Raw genomic sequence first — 9,068 nt, forward strand, 5'->3', positions numbered from 1 at the left:
TTCATTTTCTGTCATTCATGTCAGTACTGTCATTACGATGGACTAAGAATCTTTTCACATGAAAATTTTAGATATTACTCCCTCCAGTTGAAAAATATTGTTGTGGTTTTAGTTTGCAATATAAAATTTTGTACACCCAGGTATGAAATCCTGGATCCGCAGCTCTGTAGCTAGATTACATTTATTGAGGCATGTATATGTCAGTTTTTGACCTATATAAATTATTCTGCTAATAATCCGGAACAGGTAGCTCCTGTGGCTTCTCTGCCGGAGCAGGTGGTGGCTCCTCAGCCTCAGCCGGGTGTTCATCTGCCGCGGTTGTTGCCTCCCCTACCCCCACCTGTGGTCGTCGCCGACGAGAACGAAGAAGAGGTTAGTCATCTATCCCCTTTATTTATTTATTTAGTTTGTAATATCCTAGGTTTTCTCTGGTCAGTACAAGGCAAATAAGGTATTAAAATGTTGAGTACATGTTTGGTTGCACTTGATCGATCTTTGGTTTAAATGTTCCATAAGTGGCTGTGGCAATGATTTTAAACATTGATTATCTCTAAGCAATGGCTATTTTAGAAAGAAATTGGATATCATCACTGTTTTACTTGAGTTGTTTTAATTAGTTGTTTTGTAGGGTTTTTATCATTTATGCCACCAGTTGTATCCCACTACTCAGTTTTTCCCTTAGAAGTTACAGCCGCTCAAAAATGCCATCGATTCGTGAGATGCTTACTCAAAAATGCCATTAGATGTATCAAAAATGACATCGTTCCGTTAGATGTTTGCTCAATAATGCCATTAGACATTGTTATTTTCATGTAAAACTTGTTGACCATCCAATATGACAAAAAAAAGCCCAGGCCCACATTTCAGTTCTCTCTATCTCACAATGATAAGTGTGGCCCCACTTGTGAGGAGTAAGTAAGTGAATAATTTTACAGGAAAGTAAGAACGCTGTTGGGATCAAGTGGGCCCACACTTTATTGTAGTGAGATAGAGGGAGAGCTGGCATGTTGGTCCATAGGTATTGATGCCATTATAGCATGTCAAGATAGATTTGATATCACAATAATGATGTGAAGTGGCATTTTTGAGCATGTGTCTAACGAAGCGATGGCTTTTTTTAGTAGTAGAAATTCCTAGTGGTGATACTTAGTTGTGGGACACAACTGGTGGCATAAATGATAAAAACCCTTTTTTGTAAGTACAACATTTGGGATCACTTATTGTCAGAATTCATAATAATTAACTACTTTACCTAGAACGTTGAATGGTTCAGGAACATTGATGGGTGGGGTTCGATCAACAGGGGAAACTTCCACGACGATAACATGTGGACTTTCAATATCCATCATCATAAGCACACAAAATTCTAACCCTAAATAGATACAGCTCACGAGCTATTTTATCTAGTCATGCATGTAAGTTCTAAGTCTTTTTTTGCATTAGTACATCTGTATGCTGCTCTGCCATGTTACATCATCAGTTCATGCATTTTTACGTAACAAGTGAATTTTGTTGCACTAAAGGGTTGTTTGGTTTGTGACTAACTTTGCCAAAGATTTCCATACCTAAGGTTAGGCAAGTTTGACCAACTTAAGTGAGTATTTGGTTCCAGCCACACCTTAGGCAAGCCACACTTGGGTCCCACATGGCATACACACAAAAAGTGTGGCAAGGTTCCCTTTGGCTTGCCAACTTATGGCTCTCATTTTGATGAACTAACCTTAGGCAAGCTTGGGAAAAATGTGTGGCAAAATGTGGCAATGCTAGTGCTCTCTTCGACATGTATGGTTGATCCTTCATTTTTTTACTATATGGTACTATCCCATTTAGTTGCTTATGTAGCAACTAATAAGTTATGCATTTATTTTTTCAACGTCATTTGAAGATATTTTACGCTGTCATCAATTACATTATGTTTCATAAACTATGTGCCTGCTGAATTATCATATTAAATATACTTACGCAACATTTTGTACTACATGTAGGTCCTAAGTGACGATGTCGACAGCGATCCAGAAACCCAGGGGATCTACAGGAGGCAGAAGGTGAAGGAGCTGGACAGTGGTGTGCTCGAGAAACGTGACAGGCCAAGAATCGGAAGGGGGGCTACGGATGCCCTTACTGCAACAAGCTGATGAAAGGCGACCTATCGAGTACCATCAACCATGCGGTCGGAACATCCCAAGGCAGCATCAACAATGGCTACGCTTTCAGGGTGAAGCACGCAGCGTATGCCGACTACTTGATGAGGCTTCTTTGAGGCTTTAGGGAAGTGCGCACCCTCGCAGCTAGAACTGATGCTCTTTTGGTTTTAACTATGCTAAGTACTACCCTATGCTATACTTTGTTGGTGAACGTTTATGGTCGAACTATGTGCACCAGTACTACTAAGTGGTGCTTGCTTTTGTATATATGGAAGCGTTGAACTAAGGTAGAACTATGTTAATTGGTGTGTGGTTTGGCATCTCTGCTTGTTAAACTCATGCTCATTAATCATCGGCTCATTTAGATTAAGTAGCATACAACCCTGATTGGCTAGATTCGTTTGAAGCTAGTTAAGCTTGTGAGTGCTCGTTAACAGATTCTGATGTGTTATGGTATACATGATGAGTGTGTACATGTGGTTTTCAAGAAGGAAGATGGTGACTCAAAAAGGAAATGCACTAGTTTGCTGCCTAAGGTTTTGATCCAAGTAATACTAGAACCATCGTGTTTGTGGCGTGGCTACATGATGATCACAAAGTCTCGATCCAAGTAATACTAGATCACTTGATGACAATTTGATCTGATGTTTTCACGAGTCTTGAGCATTAGGGTTTATGTACACAATTTCAATCCCCAACCCATCCACCCCGGACACGATCTTTGGATTGCATCACGTAGATGTACAAAATCCAGTTCCTAGCTCCTGCCCCAAGCGCCTACGCTTGTGATTTTTTTTCCAGGATCCTAATTAAGCACCTAAATAAGCGTTGCTGCATTGAAGGTGCCCAACGCCGACCAATCAATTTTTCTCATAAGTATTTCTGCTATAGTAGGTAACTACCAATTACTCCCCGCATCTCTCCCCCTAGGGTACGCTCTAAAACCATCGCCGCCGCTCACACGCCCGCCTCCCTGCCGCCGGATATGAAATCCACTCGTGGTGGTCGATTGGCCGTCGTGACAGATCGTGGCCATGGACGTGAGGGGCCTGTCATGGACGCCGTCGTGACAGATCGTGGACTTGCGAGGCTAACCACCGACGTCGCCGTCCATCGCATGGATCAGGATCCCCACGAGAAAGCTTTGGACAACTCGGTGTCCGACCCAGAGAAGCATCGTGTCAACAAGGTGCCGTACTCCGTCGTCGATCACAAGCAGCAGCACATGCACGGCATGGACTGGAATTCCGTTACGGTAATTTTAATTTTTTAACCCTAGATCTGTCTTCAAGTTTAAGGTTAGAGGTTAATCATTAAACCATCAATACATTGTTGAATTGGCATAATGGAATCTAGCTCTAAATATAATGTTGATCATCAGTACGTAATGATCATTATTTATTCAATCAATCTTTGAGAAATTAATGGTTCATCCACTCCACAATTTAGTGTGTTTTGGTTTTATGCTAAAAGTCAGACATCATAAAGGTTGTGCATGTTTATTGACAATTTTTTTAAAAGTACATCATATGATTTATGCTTTCATATGGATTTGATATTGCTTTTTTCTCCTTAAATTTTCAAAGTTAATAAATATTTACTTTAAAAATAATTTATAGGCACTACAGTATGAAACTTAGGGAATATTAGGTACTGTAAACAATGGTGCAGCATATATCATACATAATTTAAACTTGCAGCCTTATTCTCATGATTATGCGGACATTTCCAAAGGAGAGATGGATGCACACACTCAGAAAACCCTTGAAGAATTGCAGAATGGACAGTGCAACGTGCTTAAGCGTATGGCATATCGTTGCGCGTTCTGTGGCAAATATCTGGACCCGGCTTTCGTTAGTATTCTTGAGCACGCCGAAGGAGTTGCCAAAGGATACCAAATGAAGCATGGTGTGAGGGCGAAACACAAGGCGCTAGCCCAATATCTCAGGAATTTGTTGGACAAAGAGAAGGTCCGAAGAAGGCGTTATGAGAACCAGCATGCCAAAGAATAGATGAATAAATGAAACCCTGAAGAAGTTCTGGTTGGCATAAGTAGTCATTTGCGGTTGTTTTTTTAAATACCAATGAATATTTTAATTATCATAGTTTTTGCAAAAATGTTACATTTATTAAATTTAATCATAAAAATGCATACAATTCAATTATTGATTTTTTCAAATATTTGTAACCTTGCATCTAATAGTTTACCATTTTATTGGTTAACCATTATTTTCATATATATATATATATATATATACTGTGGAGTGCTTAAAATTATTCAAGATCAATTGGTGTACTGAAAGACTCATCCACATGCAATATGAACAGGAGTGTATTTTTAGGGTTTCTTCAAAAGAACACCTGTGGTCATGCTCATCTTTTCTGTTTGGCCAGAATTGGTAAAGCTGCCAAATCTGCATCTGATCCGGCCCAACACTTTGTTCCTTTTGTGGGCCTACACAAGTGGGAGGCAGAGAGAAAAGCGAGCGATGGCCCCAACCCCAACCCCACCCCCATTCCCAATCCCACCACACTTCGTTCTTTGCAGAGACAGAGAGGCGACGCGGAGGGCAACGGCTAGGGTTTTCCAAGCCGTCACCTTGGCCGCCCCCGTCATCGTCAAATCGGCCGGATCCGCGAGGCCACCCACTCCCCCCTGCTCCGGCCACGATTCTCCACTGCTTCGTCGACAGCAAGGTCTGACAACGGCACCTCTTCTCCCCAATCATGGTCGCACCGCCCGAAGCTCCGGTGGTGCCAGCTTCGAACAAGTCTACTCCAGCCCCATCTGGTACCACTTCGCAGGTAATATTGATCTTCCCTGCCCTTCAAATGTTGATCTGACCTTAATTTTGCGATCTAGCAGCACCGCCCAAGTTAAAATCTGACACTTGCTTGTGTGCATGTTTCGGGTATTCGCAGATTTACTGTCAACTAGTAGGTCATATTGCAACAAGTAATTTTACAGCAAGATAATCTGACAATGTACTGCGTAATCATGGTTTTACTTGTTCGTATGGGTAATAATGGGTAAACACTTTCGTGCAAGTAAGAGAAAAAGGTGGGTGTTGGCCAGCATACCTTGCTCGTCGACATAGCCTTCACTATGCTATCATCTTGCTTGATAGATGCTATCAAGTACTTTTTCCCCCTGGAAAATGGCCCCCCACTGCTAGATATAGAAAAAGTATATTCACAGGAGCATACACATGTTTTGGTTTGTTGGGATAGTTTGAAGACTGTGTATATGTATTTGTTGATGCTTAGTTATTAAAAACTAAAAAGGCGAGCACAGAAGCAGTCCATGAGGAAATTTGTAATGATGGAATGAGGATCAGTTATAGTTTCATGTATTACTCGATGGTAGTATGATGATTAGTGCATATTTTGAAGGATTTGTCAAGTATAGACTGCTCTTGATTGGTGCATGTTTTTGATGATATGTGGTGACGATGGCAGACTTGATCATGGCAGGTGACCAGTCAGGGTGAACTGACTTGAGCAACACCGTCACCGCAGAGACATGTGGGCACGCCATGGATGTCCCAGAATGGAACACGTAGGAGTCACGCTCCGCTGCCAAGATGCCGACGCCAGGTGCAGCAATGTCGGGCTGTTGAAACATGTATATTGAAAATTAGGTATGCAAGTCTTGAGTTCAAAACCTAGAGAGGTTAGGAAATTTTTAACTACATGTCCCAAGCTAAGTAGCTGATAATGATATACCTTGAGTATGCGAGGGAAAGCAAGGCTCGGGCCTCTTGACGAGAATGAGGCGACATACGGTGACAACACCCCATTTCCCACAACGCTTACAGCTGGCGATATCTTCACCACCGGACTCCTAGCATAACACACATGACAACAGACATGAATTTGCCATTACATAATTAAGGAGAAGGCACATATACTCTCAAAACAATGTGACAAATTCTTACTCAGTCATTTTTGAGTAGGAGGCGATTCTTTGTGCGATCTCGAAATCCACCAGTGCACAAGACATAAATCCCTCGCAGCTGGTCAGGATTTCAAGAAGGTTGACAGTGTATTGTGCGAAGATGAGGCCCTTTGCGCCGGCCTCGATAGTACGATTGATGAGAGAATGAAGTTCTGCCCTGGGTGGCGTGATGGCCGCCTGCGCCGGTGCATAACAGAGGACGGTTTTTCCGGTGACGTTGCTCAGTGATAGTGATTCTGTGTCGCAGCTGCGCAAAAGTTTAAAATTTTAACATGGCTGTACAAAGCGCATGACATTTACTATCGATCAAATGTCGTCAAGCGACTGGTTTCTTTCACTACCTCTGCACATGAACAAGGTCCTGAAAGCCGCTGTTGTTCATAGCTGCGTTGTAGTTTAGAGATTGCCCCTGCGTTTTCAAATCAATCACAGATTAATGAGCAAGTTAATTCAGGAAAGCTTGTACATCATGCTTGCTTGATGCTACATTTTAAGTTAATAAAAGTGTCCTTTATCAAAAAAGGAAGGCTTGTGCAGGATATGATATAGTTGGCCGGACCGAGAAAATGGAATCCAGCTCGCATATATACACTGAAAGAATCATAAGGAAGCTTAAAGGAGGAGCTAAACATTTGCTTTTTAGTTTGATCGTCTGCTTAGTGTGTGCGCGTATGAAAGCTCATGTTCGTGAATTTGTGTACGCTAGAGGGCATAAGCAACTTGACCAATCATATTGATCCTACTATTTCGGGTTTGGAGTACGTCTATTAATATTAAAAAATCACTTGTTTTTTCAATTAATATTTTCGCTGGGATCTTTATCCCTTGAGAATGGGCACGAAGACAACACTTTGCTATAACATTTCTCAGCAGATGACAGAAAATGAAAAATAATGTACACATACTTCTAAAAGAAAGGAGAGTTCGGTACGTACCACGAGCTTTTCTTTGTTTCCCAGCGATATCAAGGTCGGGAAAGACCGGTCAATCGTGCTAGCGGCCACCGTCGTAACCCACGGCAGGGCATTACCCACAGTTTGCGGCACAGGTCCATCGTTCCCTCCACTAAACACAACAGAGATCCCTCTTTGCACAGCATGGAGCGTCCCGGGGAACTGCTGACCAGCCCCTCCAATCGAGAGCGACAAGACGTCCACACCGTCGTGTATGGCATCATCAACAGCCGCAAGGACAGCCGCACCAGAGCAACTCCCGCCCACCCAGCACGCCTTGTAGATACTGAGCCGCGCACGTGGTGCCCCGCCTCGTGCCATGCCCATGCCCAGTCCTCCATAGCTCACGCCCTGCACTTCCCCGCCGGCGATAGTTGAGGCGACGTGCGTGCCATGGCCGTTGTTGTCCCGAGCCGATTTGTAGTCGCCCTTTAGCAACTCAGCGCTGATGCCTCTGCCATACCACCGTGCACCAATGATCTTTTTGTTGCAACTTGTGGCGTTGAACTCCTCGCCAGTCTCGCATTTCCCTTTCCACCGTGCCGGTACAGGGCCATACCCTTTGTCGTCAAAGCTTCGTGATTCTGGCCATATGCCTGTAAAGAAGCATGCATATTCATGGGCATGAATTGATTCGGTATTGAGATTTCTCATATTTAGGATTTAACCTTTCTTTGTATCATTCATTTCGAAAATAAATAAAAAATACGCAGCAGAGTCCTGTTGTTTCCCTCAAAAAAATATTTAGGATTTAAGCTTGAGGGTGGGGTGGCTGTGTGCATCATATGATGCAGAGGCCGGCATTATCCCTTTTCGGAAAAAAAAACTTGAGGGTGGGATTGCGAACCTGTATCGATCACACCCACGATGACATCTTCACCGTACTTTGCTTTTTTGAGTAGTCCCGGTTGTTGTGCTGGTTGGTTATGGTCAAGGCCAAGAAAGTCCCAACTCCTAGTTGTGTGCGTTTCGTGGAAAGTGTTAGGCTCCACAGTGGCAACTTCAGGGAATTCTATATTCAAAATATGCTGATTAGTTCAAGTTGGTCATGCAAGTAGATACGGCGATAACTAGGACTGGCAATTACTTACTTGCGATTGCCTCAGCCTGAGACTCAGTGAGCATCGCCGCGAAACCAGAAAATCCATGCTTGTAACTGTAAACTATCGACCTCAAGGCTTCATCCTTGCTGTTGCCAAGTAAAATGAGGGTGAGCAAATCACGACTAATACGTCTACGATGCAACATTAACTCCTCGTTGTTTTTGCTTTGGACAAAATGAATTTGTAGCTAGTTACAGTACCTCCCAAAAACAGAGGTTAGCATGTCATGGTGAGACGCGGTGACCACGGACGGGTCATCGTGCTTCTTCTCCCCCATATACACGATGTAGAGCTGAAATTCATTTTGCCGCGTAAGTTTTCCAACAACAAAAAATAGTACCTGAGAAATTAGAGCTAATCTGGAAAGAAAGCAAATTGAATGAGGGGCCTCGCCGCCTCGGATGTGTATCTTACTTTGCTCGATGCGCTAGCTGAAAGAGGTAGCAGTGTCACGAGCAGTAGCAAAGCGCCGCAGAATGCTGTTCTGGAATCCATATCTGGCTTGAAGAAGAGAGCTATGTTCTTGTGTTTGTGTTCCCTCGTTAGGTTTGTATGTTTATATAGCAGTCAGGAGCAATAACCATGGGGTGCAAGAACAGTTCAAACCAATTTGTTTTGCGCGTAGTTTTTTCTCCTTTGGGACGGATTCTTTCCATATGTTGTTAGGTGACAGTGACACACGCGTGAGAAAGAAAGACTAGATCCTTGTCCATATACCAAGCACCGCCACCGCGTGCTTTTGCTAATGAGGAAGAAGCACCATGCTTAATTTGATCAGGTCCTGGCGGCTATTAGCACCAAACTGGATATATAGATATTAATTAATTATGCTCTTTGATGTACTAGTGACCTTTTTTTGACTGGTCTGATGTAATGACCTGATCGTCTTTGCACATGCGTCTTAATCGTT

The 9,068-nt window shown here is 43.0% G+C and overlaps 1 protein-coding gene across 1 annotated transcript; it reads right to left on the reverse strand.

The window, feature by feature from the left end:
- Positions 1–4,210: 4,210 nt before the first annotated feature.
- LOC123163630 (subtilisin-like protease SBT3.9) lies at positions 4,211–8,676 on the reverse strand. The gene is made up of 9 exons (XM_044580988.1): positions 8,573–8,676; positions 8,359–8,450; positions 8,147–8,244; positions 7,903–8,067; positions 7,038–7,651; positions 6,444–6,511; positions 6,083–6,349; positions 5,871–5,988; positions 4,211–5,757 (listed from the first exon to the last, which is right to left on the reverse strand). The coding sequence occupies exons 1-9, from the start codon at positions 8,651–8,653 to the stop codon at positions 5,491–5,493; spliced, it is 1,770 nt and encodes a 589-aa protein (XP_044436923.1). The 5' UTR covers positions 8,654–8,676; the 3' UTR covers positions 4,211–5,490.
- Positions 8,677–9,068: the final 392 nt, after the last annotated feature.

Source organism: Triticum aestivum, chromosome 7D (genome assembly GCF_018294505.1).
Source record: "Triticum aestivum cultivar Chinese Spring chromosome 7D, IWGSC CS RefSeq v2.1, whole genome shotgun sequence".
Taxonomy (NCBI): Eukaryota; Viridiplantae; Streptophyta; class Magnoliopsida; order Poales; family Poaceae; genus Triticum; species Triticum aestivum.

Bases quoted from the DNA above. Each gene is read 5' to 3' on its own strand.
- LOC123163630 (XM_044580988.1), bottom strand. From the start codon at position 8,653: ATGGATTCCAGAACAGCATTCTGCGGCGCTTTGCTACTGCTCGTGACA. The intron at 7,652-7,902 runs GTTCGCAATCCC...GCTTCTTTACAG, and splicing joins CGTGGGTGTGATCGATACAG to GCATATGGCCAGAATCACGA. The intron at 6,512-7,037 runs GTACGTACCGAA...TTGAAAACGCAG, and splicing joins GAAACAAAGAAAAGCTCGTG to GGGCAATCTCTAAACTACAA.